This window comes from Monodon monoceros, unplaced genomic scaffold (assembly GCF_005190385.1).
Source record: "Monodon monoceros isolate NGI ecotype Baffin Bay Population unplaced genomic scaffold, NGI_Narwhal_1 Super_Scaffold_20, whole genome shotgun sequence".
Lineage (NCBI taxonomy): Eukaryota > Metazoa > Chordata > Mammalia > Artiodactyla > Monodontidae > Monodon > Monodon monoceros.
Window position 1 is genome coordinate 85642222 of NW_021703777.1, and position 15459 is coordinate 85657680.

The window sequence follows — 15459 nt, forward strand, 5'->3', positions numbered from 1 at the left end:
TGGTGGTGCAGTGGTTAGGAATCCTCCTGCCAATGCAGGGGACACGGGTTCGAGCCCTGGTCCGGGAAGATTCCACATGCCACGGAGCAACTAAGGCTGTGCACCACAACTACTAAGCCCACACACCTAGAGCCCGTGCTCTGCAACGAGAAACCACCACAATGAGAAGCCCGCACTCCGCAACGAAGAGTAGCCCCCACTCGCCACAACTAGAGAAAGCCCATGAGTAGCAATGAAGACCCAATACAGACAAAAAAAAAAAAAAAAAGAATTCATATATGAAATGGGAACTTTGAAAGTTACATGACAGTACCATTCTACTTTAGAAATGAGCATTAGGAAATCAACAAGCGCTCATCTGCACTAATGCTAAATTATGTTTAGTTGATCCCTATTTCTCGTGTTCCCAAGGAACCAACCACACAGACAGCCACATATGTCCTTGACCAATTCTGAACAGAGGAAAAATACACTTCTAAACACTGGTGATTCAAAGAATTCAGAGCTCAAATAAAGTAACAGTGAGAAAAGATAATCATGCAGGTGTCAAGCAATGTTTTTGCTATTTAGATCATAAAGATAGTACCCATCTCTTGGCTTATTTAGGGTTACAGTAAATCAGTATAAAAACATAATTTTGAAAGCATTCTGGAGATCTAAAATGAACTAGAAGAGGAAGATGTTAAAAGAGGAATAAATGTTGTCTGCGTTTTAAAAATACTAAATGCATCAAAACTTCCAGTGATGAATGACTAAACGTAATTTCTTCCTGATACAGGAATGATACCTGATACCTACCTTTTGACAGAAAGGATTAAACTTTTTCTTCACATTCAATTTATATTTTCTTTAACACTAGTTCCGAACACAGTATTAAAAAGAAATCTTGGTGAAAAGAAAATCACAGTGGCTATACCACTAAAAGAAGATGACGCAGAATAAAAAAAATAACATTTACTGTTTATTTCACAAAGAAAATTAAGTGGCCCAACACATCTTTGATCATCATCTGTGTCCTTTCTGACAAGAGAACATATAAAATAATGGCAAGCTAGATCATGAGTCTAGCTCAGGGTCAAGTTTTTCTACTTTAATGACCATCTCTGGAGCTAAAGCAGCAGTGCCAGCTTGCTGGTTCTCTGCTTCTGACTCAGACAATACTTCTTCCTTTATTTTTACAGGCTTATTACTGGCTTCCTCCTCTTCATCCGAAGACTCATCAAGCTCCCATTCATCATCTATGTCCATTTCAAATACTCTCACATGACGGAGATTCGAGCTTAACTAAAGAAAAGGCCAAATAAAGAACTTTTTAAATGGCTTAACTAATACATTATATATAAAAAATTAGAAATCAGAAATCTGAAAAAAGTGGTTTTATAGGAAAGTTATTTTCCCATCAATTTACAACAAAATCACTAAACTCAGCTTTCATTTTGTATAAAAGGATCTCCACATACAATTTCAAGATTACTAAAATCTAAAATTGTTATTAATTACTTAGTAAGCTTTCTCAGAACAAGAGAACTAAATAGCTAAGGCCACTACATGCTCATCATAATCAATAAAAGCTTGACATCACTAAATGTTTGCACCGAGAGGACTTACAGATCCTGTTGCTTCTGTTACTCTTTGAAACAATTTAATACTCACCACACAGGACACTTTGCGAAAACCATTCCCAGCAACATACTGTGCTTTCATACTTTCCAGTAATCTCCAGTGCTTTTCAAAGTGCATGGTACGGGTGGGAATAGCACTACGCTGCTCATCTAGCCTAGAGAGGGGAGAAAACCAACCCAGGAGTGAAATGGGGCTGTTCTCCCTGGTTTACTAGGGGTGGTGTCAGGGTTTGATTTCTACCAGTATTCCCATTTCCAATATAATTCTACCAGCTACTGTATAAAAAAGCTGTGATACTATATTCTATGAGAAAACTGCATTTCCAAATAGGCAGAATACCTTTTTAAGGCAGAAACCTTAGTAAGGTTTTTGATTCACTTTCAAGGTAAGCAAATGGACTCATTTTAAAAATTAGATATCTGCCTATCTAAATCTCAACCTAAAGCCATCTCTTTCAACTGACCTTGAACCTCTATGTGGCTACTGAGGTCCTAATTCTGAAAGGAAAATACTAAAGGCAAATCTAAAATAATTCTACTACAAACTGGGGTTCATGCTATCCTTGCAAACAGAAGTTCCATTCTCCACACCAAATAATTCCCCACCTTGTTCCAGCAAATAATTCTTGACAGAAGAGCTGTTGAAGCCAGTATTTTTTCAATAAAAAAAAGAAGCATTTCTGCCCAGCTGACTTTATTTATCTATCATACCTAAAGAACCAGAATGTACAATATACATTAAAAAAACATTTAACTGTTCTATCAGAAAGACAATCTTACTAATGTAAGTTACCTTGTAGAGTAAGACCCAGTGAATTGATATTCTGCAGAATCTTCACTGTTATACACTAAAGACAACGGCAACTGGACCAAGAGTCTATCTCTTCCTTCACGTCCTACAGTGTCTTTAAGAACTACTGTGACAGTTTCATCATCATAAAACTGTGCATCTAAACAACTGTAGGTGCTAGAATTAAAATAAGTTTTGTTATATCAAAGATGTTATCATGACTGAGAAAATACTGCATATATAACATTATACTGGTACCAAGCAGAAAACTGACAATGAAAATATCAAATGACATTCTATACAGTACATTTAAAATATATCATTAGTTTACACTAAAGTCACAGTTACCTGTTGTACTGATTATTCACAAATATAACTAGGCCCTGAAAATAGATAATCATGAAAAAAGAAAAACCTGTGAACTTGGTTCACAGCTCCAGAAAACTCTTGACATCAATGGTCAGGCCTTAAGCCTGTAGAGATTCCATGAATGACACCATGTATATATGTGTGTGTGTGTGTGTGTGTGTGTGTGTGTGTGTGTGTGTGTGTGTATACATATATACATATATATAATAAACAGAGTTTACTAGAATGAAAAGTAAAAGTAAGATTTACACATGAAAAGAGACAACTTCAAAGACATTATCATAAAGAACTTCGTTTATGTAAGGAAAAGAGTAAGAAAAAGCTTGGTTTAGGATTAGTGTCAGTTCTTTCTCTTGCAAAAGCCTCAGGATGACATCAAGTATTGTTACCCTTTGTGCCCTAAGAAAATCCCACCCCAGTGAAAAGGATACCACCTCACACCTCTGCTGGTCATAAGAAGACCTTCAGCCATCTGCCCCCTGGACCCACATTACTTTCTTAGTTGACAAAGAGCTCAGAAGTATTAATTGTAGGAAAGCACACTATAAAAATTCCTGCAGGCCAGTAAGGTTCCTTTCACTGTAAGTCAAATCATCCTCTAAGTATAAAATACATAACCAACCCAGCCCCCTAAGTTACAAATGACGAAGGCCTTCTAAGAATATCATCACTGTAACTGAGCCTAACCATATTCCTATAATTGTATTTATTATATATACATCTCACTCAAACAAGATTCAAGATTTACCTTCTTCGCACTTTTTCAGTTGTGGCATATGTGAAGCTCCCAAATTTAATAGCAATTAGTCCGTTACTTACAGATCTTCAAGAAAGAAAGGGGGTAGGGGAAGAGACTTTGTAGAACAAGTTGGATAGGCAATAATCTATATGTGCTTGAAAGAACATGATTATTAGTACATTTACCTAATCACCAAGCCCCAGACCAAAATACTATTACACTCACTCTAGAATACTGATAACTGATATAAACCCCTGATAGATAAAACTAACATCAAAATTACAACTCAGTTTAAAATCTTATAGTCACCAAAGTAGCAAGATTCCTTATAAAATAAGGATGTTTGGGACAACCAAATTATTTCTCTCGGGCTACATCTTGGTTTCAAAAAATTTTCCTCAGGTTTAGATTTAAAATCATTTAAGATCCTAGTGACATCCTGAATATGATTTATTTTTCAGAACTTTTACTTGCATTCTCAAAAGAAGTCTCTATATGCAACTTCTTGTTTAATGAAAGGCATACTTAACCTGAGTTAAAAATCCTTTCTATAAGGAAGCCAAGATATAATTTTGAACTTCCACAAGTTGATGAGATATAATCCTGACTATTCTGTTGTTATATTTTTCCTAACCCTAAAAATATCCTACACGTAACAGCTATATACCAATACAAAATTAAATAATCTAGAATTAGAAGGGATCACATAGCTTCCTAATTTGGCATTACCACCTTAAAAATGTGAAAACGAAGACCAGAACAGTTAAGTTAGCAAGCCTAAAGTCATAAGGCAGCTTAACTAAAACCCGAAATGTAGGGAAGGGAAGTGGTATGTTTTACGATTAAAAATAATAAAATCTTATCTCCTTGGTTCAAACTTCAGATTAATACTCACTGGGAAATATCAGTATGTCTCCTTAAGATGCACATTTTATAAAGCGAATCTTCTAAAATAGTAAAAAGAAGATAATGCAGATTTGAGGTTTTATTATTCCACCTAAGGAAAAAAATTAATGTCAAAACATGATTATTTAGCTACCAATGCAGAGAACCAAACTGTATTATTCACATGAGATAGGGGAGAGACACTTACAGAAAAGGGAATTTGAACAATCTACGTGTGGAGTCCTCACTAAAACAAAAGAAAAAAAAAAGTAAGAAAAATTTTAATTGGCTGCTGAATTATATCACCCAAAAAGGTAAACAGAATTACCTTCTAGCATCTCTATATAATGGAATACATATTGCTTGATTCATCGATTTTCCAATTACATCCTGAATAAGATTTAAAAATATAATTAAAGCACATACATACACAAAAATAAATACTCCACAGAAAGTGACTGCTCGTCACTGTTTAAGTCTAGTGCAAAATCATCTATATCACCAACTTTCATGCAAGAAACTTTAATGACAGTCATGGCAGTAAGGAAGAGAGAAAGTTCTGAGCTGAAAAGGACCCTGGAGATAAGTGATGGCAGGTTAGAAACCACCTCTTCTAGTCCCATAGCATCAATCATCCATCATTCATTCAGTAGTTAACAGACACATCAGCTCTGTAACTAAGACCATTTATAATAAGTCTGTTCTGGGCACAAGTAAAATACTAAAGGACGTCAACACGTTCAATAACCATGTATTTATTTTTTAATTTATGTAAGAGAGCAACAATAAGAGGAAATATTAGAGTGAACCATATGAAACTGCCATTTTTGTTAGTCAAAAATAGCTGAATACCAGCATTTTGATATGGTTCATCTTAATAACTACGACCATTTACATAAGCGAGCCACATATTGCAGATGTTCTTGCTCCTACACAAAAACATGCATTTCTTTCAAACTTACTGCTGGCTTTTGCAAGCAATGATCAATAACGTTCTCCATCCGCCTTTTCACAAAATGCAATGATTTTCGAGGATAATAAGGAAACAGCAGAGGACTTTCTGGTTTGAAACAAAAACAAAAAATAAAAAGCTATAACAAACCAGATAACTAGGAGAAACTAATCTACTGCTAAAGCCAGCCCACACAGCTTATCTGATGGTGGAATTCTCCCTGGCCACTTCATTATACCTTGGCACGACCTCACTAAAAATGACCGTGGCCTTCTGCCTTTCATCATCCCCTGCTGCCAGTCCTTGCAGCTTAATTATTCTATATTTTATTTTTTCCCACCAAAATCCAACAGTATGCTTCTGCTGGCTATAAGAAGAAAGGGATGATTGGGAAACCATAAGACATATAATGAAATAAATTCATTTTTCTCTCTTCTTTGCCACAATGGTATAACAACAGCGCTTGTTTTGGAAGAGTGTGCTAGTGAAAACAAAAACAGGAGACAAGAAACTGGTGCTATGAAAATAAGCTCTTTACTTTTGAAAAGACTACTTTATCAGTAGAAAGTAATATATAATTTTTCATTTAGTGACACCAAGTATGCTAGGTTCTTTTTATACCTGTTATTTCTATTGTTTACAACAGCTGTATATATTAAGCACCATACTCTTTATTTTACTGATTAAAAAAAGAAAAAAAATGAGGCTTAGGAGGTGGAGGCAATTGCCCAGCGTGAGAATGACTAGGAAGCTAGACGCTGAATCAAACCCAGGTCCAACTCCCAAGCCCACCCTCTTCCACTGTGCTCTGTAGGCCTCCCTCACAGCACCTCATATCCCAGCTATGCTGGATAAAAGGAGCTTTAATCGTGTTAACATTTTAAGCTCCCAACAGGTGACAGATGCTGTGGTATCATAGAGAGATATTTGGTCTTTGTCCCCAGTTCCTGGCCCAGAGCTCCTTAATGAGTTTTAATGAGGCCCTTAGATAGCTTCAGGATGGGGGCTGGTCTCCATAAAGACCAAGCCTTGATTAGCAGCTTGGAACTTTCAGCCCCTTCCCTTGACCTGCGGGTAGGGGAGAGAAGCTAGCGTTGAGTCCCGTCACCAATGGCCCCTAACCCCTACATAATGAAAACTCCATAACGCCCCTAAACGACAGAGCAGAGGGCCTCTGGGTCGATGCTTAAGGTGCTGGGAGGGCAGTGCGCCTGGAGAGGGGATGGAAGCTCCATGCCCCTCCCCATATCTTGCCCCATGCATCTCTTTCATTTGGCTATTCCAGAGTTGTATCCTTTATAATAAACTGGTAGATGTAAGTTAAGTATTTCTGAGTTTTGCTAGCCATTTTAGCAAATTATTAAAACTGAAGCATGGGAAGCCCCAACTTTGTAGCCAAGTGGAACAGAAATGTGGGTAACCTGGGGACCTAGTACTTGTGACTGAACTCTGAAGTGGGGGCAGTCTTGTGGGACTAGGCCCTAACCCTGTGGAGTCTGGTGGTAAATCTGCAGAGTTAGTGTCAGAATCGAACTGTAGGACACCCAGGTGGTGTCAGAATTGGTCTCAGGAGGGAAAAAAGCCTCTCATTTTGGTGTCAGGTGTTTTGAGTAAAAACAGCTCAGATGCATACTGCCTGCTTATATGCTATGTGCCGGGCACTATCCTAAGTGCTTCATCTAGATTAATTTGTTTCATCTTCCCAACAGCTTTTTGAGGGAGGCGCTCTGATCACCCTCACTTTACAGAAGAGAAAACTGGGGCACAAAGAGGCCAGGCAACGTGCCCTCAGCCCCACACCAGAGAGTGGCAGAGCAGGACTTCAGCCCAGGCAGCCCGGCTTCCAGCACACCGACCTCTACCCCCGTAACAACACCGACTCTCTCACATCCCCTGGGAAGCTATGTGCGCTAAGCATTTAGCACTTGATTTTTGCAAAGTGCTAGGAAGAAGTTTCATGAAAGGTTTCTTAATAGCTCCATAATGACAGTCGGTATTACTTCATACTAGACTAAGAAACTGGGAAATTAATGAGCTTGTCCAAGGTCACACACTAGCAAACTCTTAAGCATTTAACAGATGGAGTTAATCTGAAGTTAAACATGAGACCTGTAACTAAGATTACACCTTTCTATTCAGCCACAGAAGATGTGGGGAGAAAAAAGGGTAGAACCTGTTTATAGCCCGAAGTCCCCAAGATGGATATTAGCCCAACAGTGACAGGGTCCAGGTGCCACCCCTGCTGGTACACTGCCATCAGCCCTCCCCAGGCATCCTTCCTTACTCCTTGGACATCCTGATTAAATACGGTAAATGAGCTGAGTCAGCGGTACTTTTATTTTTCCCTCTATTCAATAGCTAACTTACATCAATACATCTCTCTCAATTGATCTTAAGACTCTCAAACAATGTAAAATACGCCCTGCTCTGAAAAAGAATTTGGGCTTGTGGGGTTAAATCAAAACAGCAGTAAGCAAAGTTCTGGGCCTGAGATTTCTCTGCCTCCCCCCACTCACTCCCTCATTCAGATACACAGCAACCACACAGAGCAGAGGTCACTACTAAGTCCAGTTAAAAACTCAGGCTCTCAAGTTAGCAGAATCCTAGCTCTATCGCTTACCACCTTGTATCATCTTGGGGCCTTCTCTAACCTTCAGTTTCCTCACTAGTAAAATGAAGATAACAAGTACCTACCTCATAGGTCCTTGTGAAGATTAAAGGAGGTAATATATGTATGTGGCTATTACCCCAAGGATCTAAGAAATAGCTAAACTGTGGTCAGATTATTCTTTGAGAAAGCAAAGAAACAGATGCTTTAAAAATCTTTTCATCTAAAATGGAGACGTTTCGACATATTCAATGGTTGCTATTTTGTGTTGTATTCCCAGTAACGTTGGCTAAATAAAGTTTTACCAAATCAACATCCTAAAGAATGAAAGGCATATCAATTAAAAAAAAAATACAACCTCAGAATAATACAGTGACGCATCATTATAGGAGTTAAAAGCATTATATGCTCTTAAAAGCTAATAAATTGGAACTGGCAAAACAGGCTTCTCTGACTGATAGGCTCTACAGTTTTCTTCCCAATATCCTATTTTTTAATACATATTTTTTATAACGGACAATACTTAAGCAATCTTACTACATCACAGTTAATATCAGAGTGTTTTTGAACATGGTAATGCCATATACTGTTATTATTTTACTGTTTCTATAATCAAATAAAATGGACACAAAAGATAAATCTAAAGAACTTAGATAAGTATTCAGCAAGTACACTTGCTGATGTACTGGTCTCAAATAAATATAAACATGGCCAAAATCCATGTTGGTTCATGAAATACCTTTAAGGTGGCTGCTGTTTTGAAGAAAGTCATACCACTGGTTCCCTTCTGTGTTAGGGGGTGACACAAGATCATCATCTTCGTCTTTCAAGTACTAGAAGTACAGAATTAGAAATTTAAGTTTTGTAAACCAAAGCATTAGGCTCCGAAATTGTTTATATTTAACATTATTCTACTTATTTTGTTTTACTGCCAAGTCCTCTGAAAGTGCATTATTCTGTGAGATGACCAAAATTTGCTAAATGCCAAGCAACTGAACTGCAAACATTAGAATGCTGTAGATTTAGAGACTATAAATTGAGTTTAAATTTCATGTTCTATTTTCAGGAAGCACATTTTAAACTTACATATTTAAGTTTATAAATTAATTTGAAAAGTATCAACTGTCAGTCTAATCTATGGCAGTAGTTCTCAAAGTGTGATCCATGCAGCTCTGAGAGTCTTCAAGATGCTTTCAGAGATCCATGAGGTCATTACTATTTTTATAATAGTATCAAGATATTATTTGCCCTTTTCACTGTAATGACATCTGCCCTGATAGTCAAAAGCACAGGTGGAGAAAACTCCTGGCACTGTCACCAAGAATCAAAGTAGTGGTCCCAAACCATACTAGCAGTCACTATATTCCTTTTTGCCACATAACAGTTTCACTAATCTCTAATGAGGCTATTAAAATGATTAAATTAAATCTCAACAAAATCTTTTTAATATTCTGAGTGACAGAATTGGGAAGTATAAATAAAGCACTTTTGCTGCCTACCAAAGTATGACAGTTATCATGAGGGAAAGCATTTATGAAAATGTACTTGTCAGTCAGGCCAGGCACTTCTTTGTTATTAATGGAATTCCATTTTCACTCAAAAGAACAACTGGCAGACAAACTATGATTATTCATTCTTGGGTATCTGGCAGATATGTTCTTGAAAATAAAGTGATCCTGTCACTTTAAGCAAAACAACTGACAGGGGCTTCCCTGGTGGCGCAGTGGTTGAGAGTCCGCCTGCCGATGCAGGGGACACGGGTTCGTGCCCCGGTCCGGGAAGATCCCACATGCTGCGGAGCGGCTGGGCCCGTGAGCCATGGCCGCTGAGCCTGTGCGTCCAGAGCCTGTGCTCCGCAACAGGAGAGGCCACAACAGTGAGAGGCCCGCGTACCACACACACACAAAAAACACAAAAACAACAACAAAAAAAACCTGACAGTATTTATTACCAATGATAAAATTTAAACATTTAAGCAAAAATTAAAATTTTTGAAAAACATGTATCTGCCACTATGTGCTTGACAACCTCACAGTAGTTAAACATTGTCTGATGAGATTGGTAATGACATTAACAAAATCTGACTTTTGGATACTTTATGAAGAAAGGTGTCAGCATATGGAAGATCGTTGTAATTCAGCGAATCAGTATTTTCCAAATGACCAATACATGATATGGCAAAATCACATGCACAGCGTAAAAGATCCATCCAAAGTGCAAGGTAGATGAATGAATTTTAATGAATCAGAATATGAAAAGTCCACTGATGCAATTTAGATTCCATACTGAAACTAACCTAAGATACTACCACTTGTCAGGATCTGGTGTAGTATCAAAGAATATTCACAGTTATCTAAAAAGCTATTAAAATACTTTACCCTTTCCAACTACACACCTGCGTGAAACCAGGCTTTCTTAACCAAAACAACACATCACAATAGATCGAATGCAGAAGCAGATATGAGAATATAGCTGCCTTGTCTTAAGCCAGACATCAAGGAGATTTGCAAACATATAAAACAATGCCATTCTTCACTTAATTTTGTTTTGTGAAGTATAGCTACTTTTCGTTAAAAATATTTATATTAATGTGGAACGGTAAGTGGGTTTTTTAATTAATTAAGAGATAATTCTTTATTCTGTTTAATTTCGAATACCTAATAATATCTACTATTGATAGATACAGTGCACATAAAAGCTCTCCAGAGTCTTCAATAATTTTAAGAATGTAAAAGGGTTCTGAGACGAAAAAGTTTAAAGCTACTCTTTGGTGATTTTACTCAAAGGGCATGGTTACTATATAATTTGGCATTATATTACTTTCAAAAAGTTTTGTATAATAAAGACTAACACTGCTAAAGTTTTAAAAATAAAAAAATTAGTAACTAGATTCAATCCAGAGCCCATACCTGACCAACTTTTTCAACGTTAAAATATTTTCCTTTTCGATTATAAAGATCTGGAGCCTAGAAAGAATAAATATAGTTTAATTCTTAAGTCAACTCACTGAGGAAAAAAAATCTTATATATTTAAACCAAAAACTCTATTGTTTAAGAAAGCTGTTGGTGGCAGTTACTCTTTTATATGTAGTAACACACACATACAAACAAAAGTTCAATTTATATGCTTTACATTTAATAAATAAGTACTGCCATTAATTAGCTCAATAGTTTAAAAAACATACATAATTGCTTAGAACTTCAATTAAATTGGATTACTTCCTACCATTATCCCAATTTATTGTGATTATTTTTTAAGAAGCACTATAGAAATACCAATTTCCTACCTCATTGAAATGTTCAGTAAGAAATTCAGCAACAAATGTGATGTCTTTTTGAGTCATCTATCAAAACCAAAAGGAACGAAAAGAAAACAGATTAAGATAAGAGAAAGCTTGCCAATAAAATTCTATGTAATAATAAATGTAACTTTTCTACTATCTACTAAAAGTTATGGGACAAATAAGCAAAGTTCCTTCAAAGAAAATGTCAACAGAAATTCAGGAGATTATGCAACTCTGAAAGTATGAAATCCTAGGGCTCTGAGAAGCATGTAATTAAATATTTTAAACCCATCTTCCAATCAGCGACGCCAATAGCTATAGAACTCTTTATGGCCTAAGGCTGTTTATTATTTTATGCTTTATGCTAAGACTACGTGTGTAGAGTCCCTCCTTTGGGAGTAGGGGACTGTCAGTCCAGATAAATAACCTCAATGTGAGTTAAGGGCTGCAACCCAAGAGCGCTTCAGTGTTGGCCCTCTGCTTCTTTCAATGACCCTGCCTTCTCCCTATCCCGGTTCTTCAGTCCTCAAAAAATTACACATTGAGGGCTCTCCCAAGAAGTAACATATTATATTTCCCCAAATAAAGCTAAGAGTGATATCAGAGAAACAGCTAAGGTGAACGTCTCTGGCTTGCAAGGCCAGTCATCCACAGCACAAAAGATCTACTTTGTATAAAAGCTGTGATCTTTTACTCATCTGGGCCACCAAGGCTAATCTTTTTTTTTTTTTTTTTGCGGTGCGCGGGCCTCTCACTGTTGTGGTCTCTCCCGTTGCAGAGCACAGGCTCCGGACGCGCAGGTTCAGTGGCCATGGCTCACGGGCCCAGCCGCTCCGCAGCATGTGGGATCTTCCCGGACCGGGGCACGAACCCGTGTCCTCTGCATCGGCAGGTGGACTCTCAACCACTGCACCACCAGGGAAGCCCAAGGCTAATCTTAATGCTCTCCATTTTTTCAGACTCAAAATTATCTAATCTATCTGAATCAGGCAGTTTGAGCAGGGGTGAGGATGAGTGAGCTGCAGGAACTAAGTGGGAATTTTGCCTTATTCTGTAAGATTTTTCTAGAAGAAGGTTCCATTGCTACTTGTCACAATCCTTAGAGTCAGAAAGAAACTGGTGTTTGCCAGACCTCAACATAGGTACTAATACCTAAGTACTAGCTTTCCAAGGAAAATAAAAATGCATTTAACATTTTAGGAAGTTAAAGTAAGGAATCCAAACACCCTATGTTATATAGATTACAAAATCTTATACAAACATGAAAACAATAAACTTAGACAGCCATAATAAAGGTGTTCTGTGAGATTAAAAAAAATATCAAACACACAAATTAAAAAAAAAAAAGGCTTACTAGGATCTGTCTTGTGTCTACAGCCTAACATCTTGTTAACTAATAACTGCATAAGACTACCAAGATGACCAGCAAAGCTGAGCTCAACCAGGGCAATATTAACATATTAGGAGACGGGCAGAGTCAAGATGGCATACTAGGAGGACGGAGAATTTCTGTCTCCGCACAACTAGGGCACCTACCAGGCACAGTGGGGGACCATGGACACCTAAGGGGATGAGAGGAACCCCCAGCGACCGGGTAGAACGTGGGGCGTGGGGGGAGTGAGGGGGGAGGAGAAGTGGAGGCAGGACGGGACTGGCGCCCCTGAAGGGCAGCTGGGGGAGGGGAAGGGATCCCACGCCCGAAGGGGGGAATTGTGGGACCATTGAGAGGGCAGAGGAACAAAAGGGAGTGTGGCCAGGTTTCCCCTGCTCACCGAGGCCCCCTCCAGCCACGGGTCTTGAGGGAGTAGGAGGGAGGGAAGGAGGAGCAAAAATAAAGGCCAGACCTATGGGACCGGCACCCCTGAGGGGCGGCTGGGGGAGGGGAGGAGTTCCTACAGCCAGAGGCCCTCGCATGGTCAGGGGTCCAGCAGGGATGAGGGAGACTGTTGGTGGGGGGGGCGTGGAGGAATGGAAGGGAATGTGGCCAGTGCTTTCCCTGTCCACTTAGGTACCGGGGAGCCTCTGGGGCTCTCGGGCCTAATCCTCTGCCCTCAGAGCCTCCCTCCTGCCGTGCAGGACACAAGCCCCGCCCCTACACCCCCACCCAGGGCCCCACCTCCACACTCGGAGACGCCCTCTGAGAACCCCTCCAACTGCACTGGGCCTAAACCCCACCCACACTCCCCCACCCAGGGCCCCGCCTCCACACTCCGGAACTCCACAGCTGGAAGGCCCTCCTTTGGAGATGCTGCCTCTCCCCTTAAGGCGCAGGTTCTAAGCAGAGGCCCCGCCCCATGCTAAAACACCACCCCCCAACCCCCCCTAGGCTCCACCCCACCTTAAACCCCACCCCTAAGTTCCCCCCCCACCTAAACCCTGCCCCCATAGCCAAGGCTTTTTTTTTTTTTCTTCTCTTTTCCTCTTTTAGACTGGGGTTCTGTTTTACCTTTTTGATTCATTTATATTTTATTTTTTTCTAATAAATCTTTTACTTTTCTAATTTTATATTATTCTTTATACTTTGTTATTGTTCTCCTTTTGGATTGTTCCCTCCCCACCTTTTTTTCTGTCGTGGTTTTATTTTACCTTGTTGCAGTTGTTTCAATTATACTTTTATTTTTCCTAATATATTTTTTATCTTTCTAATTTTATTTTGCTTTTTATTCCTTATATTATATTGCTCCTTGTTTTATTTTTGATTTTTTTTGTCACGCCACATGGCTTGCGGGATCTTGGTTCCCGGGCCAGAGGCTGGGCCCGAGCTCCTGCGGTGGGAGCTCTGAGTCCAAACTGCTAGACTAACAGAACCTCAGACCCCAGGGAATATTAGTTGGAGTGAGGTCTCCCAGAGGTCCTCATCTCAGCACCAAGAGCTGGCTCTATCCAACTGCCTGCAAACTCTAGTGCTGGAGGCCTCAGGCCAAACATCCAATAAGACACAAATACAGCCCACCCATCAAAAAAAAAAAAAAAAAAAAAAAAAAGAAACGACAAAAAAATATGTTACAAACAAGCAAGGTAAACACCTACAAGACCAAATAAATGAAGATGAAATAGGCAACCTACCTGAAAAAGAATTCAGAGCAATGAGAGTAAAGATAATCCAAAATCTCAGAAACAGAAAGGAAAAAATAAAACATTCAACATGGATCCAGAAGAACTAAACAGCAAACAAACAGTGATGAACAACACAATAAATGAAATTAAAAGTACTCAAGAAGGAATCAATAACAGAATAACTGAGGCAAAAGAACGAATAAGTGAGCTGGAAGACAAAATGGTGGAAATAACTGCCAGGGAGCAGAATAAAGAAAAAAGAATGAAAAGAACTGAGGACAGTCTCAGAGACCTCGGGGACAACATTAAACGCACCAACATTTGAATCATAGGGGTCCCAGAAGAAGAAGAGAAAAGAAAGGGTCTGAGAAAATATTTGAAAAGATCATAGTCGAAAACTTCCCTATGTGGGAAAGGAAATAGTCAAGTCCAGGAAGTGCAGAGAGTTCCATACAGGATAAACCCAAAGAGAAACATGCCAAGACACATGTTAATCAAACTATCAAAAATTAAATACAAAGAAAAAATATTAAAAGCAGCAAGGGAAAAGCAACAAATAACATACAAGGGAATGCCCACAAGGTTAACAGCTGATTTTTCAGCAGAAACTCTGCAAGCCCTAAGGGAGTGGCAGGGCATATTTAAAGTGATGAAAAGGGAAAAACCTACAAACAAGATTACTTTACCCAGCAAGGATCTCATTCAGATTCAATGGAGAAATCAAAAGCTTTACAGACAAGCAAAAGCTAAGAGAATTCAGCACCACCAAACCAGCCTCACAGCAAATGCTAAAGGAACTTCTCTAAGCAAGAAACACAAGAGAAAAAAAAAACCCACAAAAAAATCCTCAAATCAATTCAGAAAATGGTAATAGGAACATACATATCAATAATCACCTTGAATCTAAATGGATTAAATGCTCCAACCAAAAGACACAGACTGGCTGAATGGATACAAGACTCTGATATATGCTGTCTACAAGAGACCCACTTCAGACCTAGGGACACATACAGACTGAAAGTGAGGGGATGGAAAACGGTATTCCATACAAATGGAAATCACAAGAAAGGTGGAGCAGCAATACTCATATCAGAAAAAATAGACTTTAAAATGAAGACTGTTACAAGAGATAAGGAATGGCACTACATAATGA

At 38.8% G+C, this 15459-nt stretch overlaps 1 protein-coding gene across 2 annotated transcripts in view; it reads right to left on the reverse strand.

Moving 5' to 3' along the window:
- Positions 1-934: 934 nt before the first annotated feature.
- The window catches only part of ANAPC4 (anaphase promoting complex subunit 4), a 41257-nt gene continuing 26732 nt past the window's right edge, over positions 935-15459 (reverse strand). For both annotated transcript variants that reach the window (XM_029235553.1, XM_029235554.1), the window contains 11 exons: positions 11253-11309; positions 10875-10931; positions 8705-8798; positions 5368-5465; positions 4734-4795; positions 4614-4652; positions 4416-4517; positions 3530-3604; positions 2416-2589; positions 1654-1777; positions 935-1284 (listed from right to left, as the gene is read on the reverse strand). In XM_029235553.1, the coding sequence (XP_029091386.1) occupies positions 1057-1284; positions 1654-1777; positions 2416-2589; positions 3530-3604; positions 4416-4517; positions 4614-4652; positions 4734-4795; positions 5368-5465; positions 8705-8798; positions 10875-10931; positions 11253-11309 (1110 nt within the window). In that variant the 3' untranslated portion in view covers positions 935-1056. The remainder of the gene's footprint in view (positions 1285-1653; positions 1778-2415; positions 2590-3529; positions 3605-4415; positions 4518-4613; positions 4653-4733; positions 4796-5367; positions 5466-8704; positions 8799-10874; positions 10932-11252; positions 11310-15459) is intronic.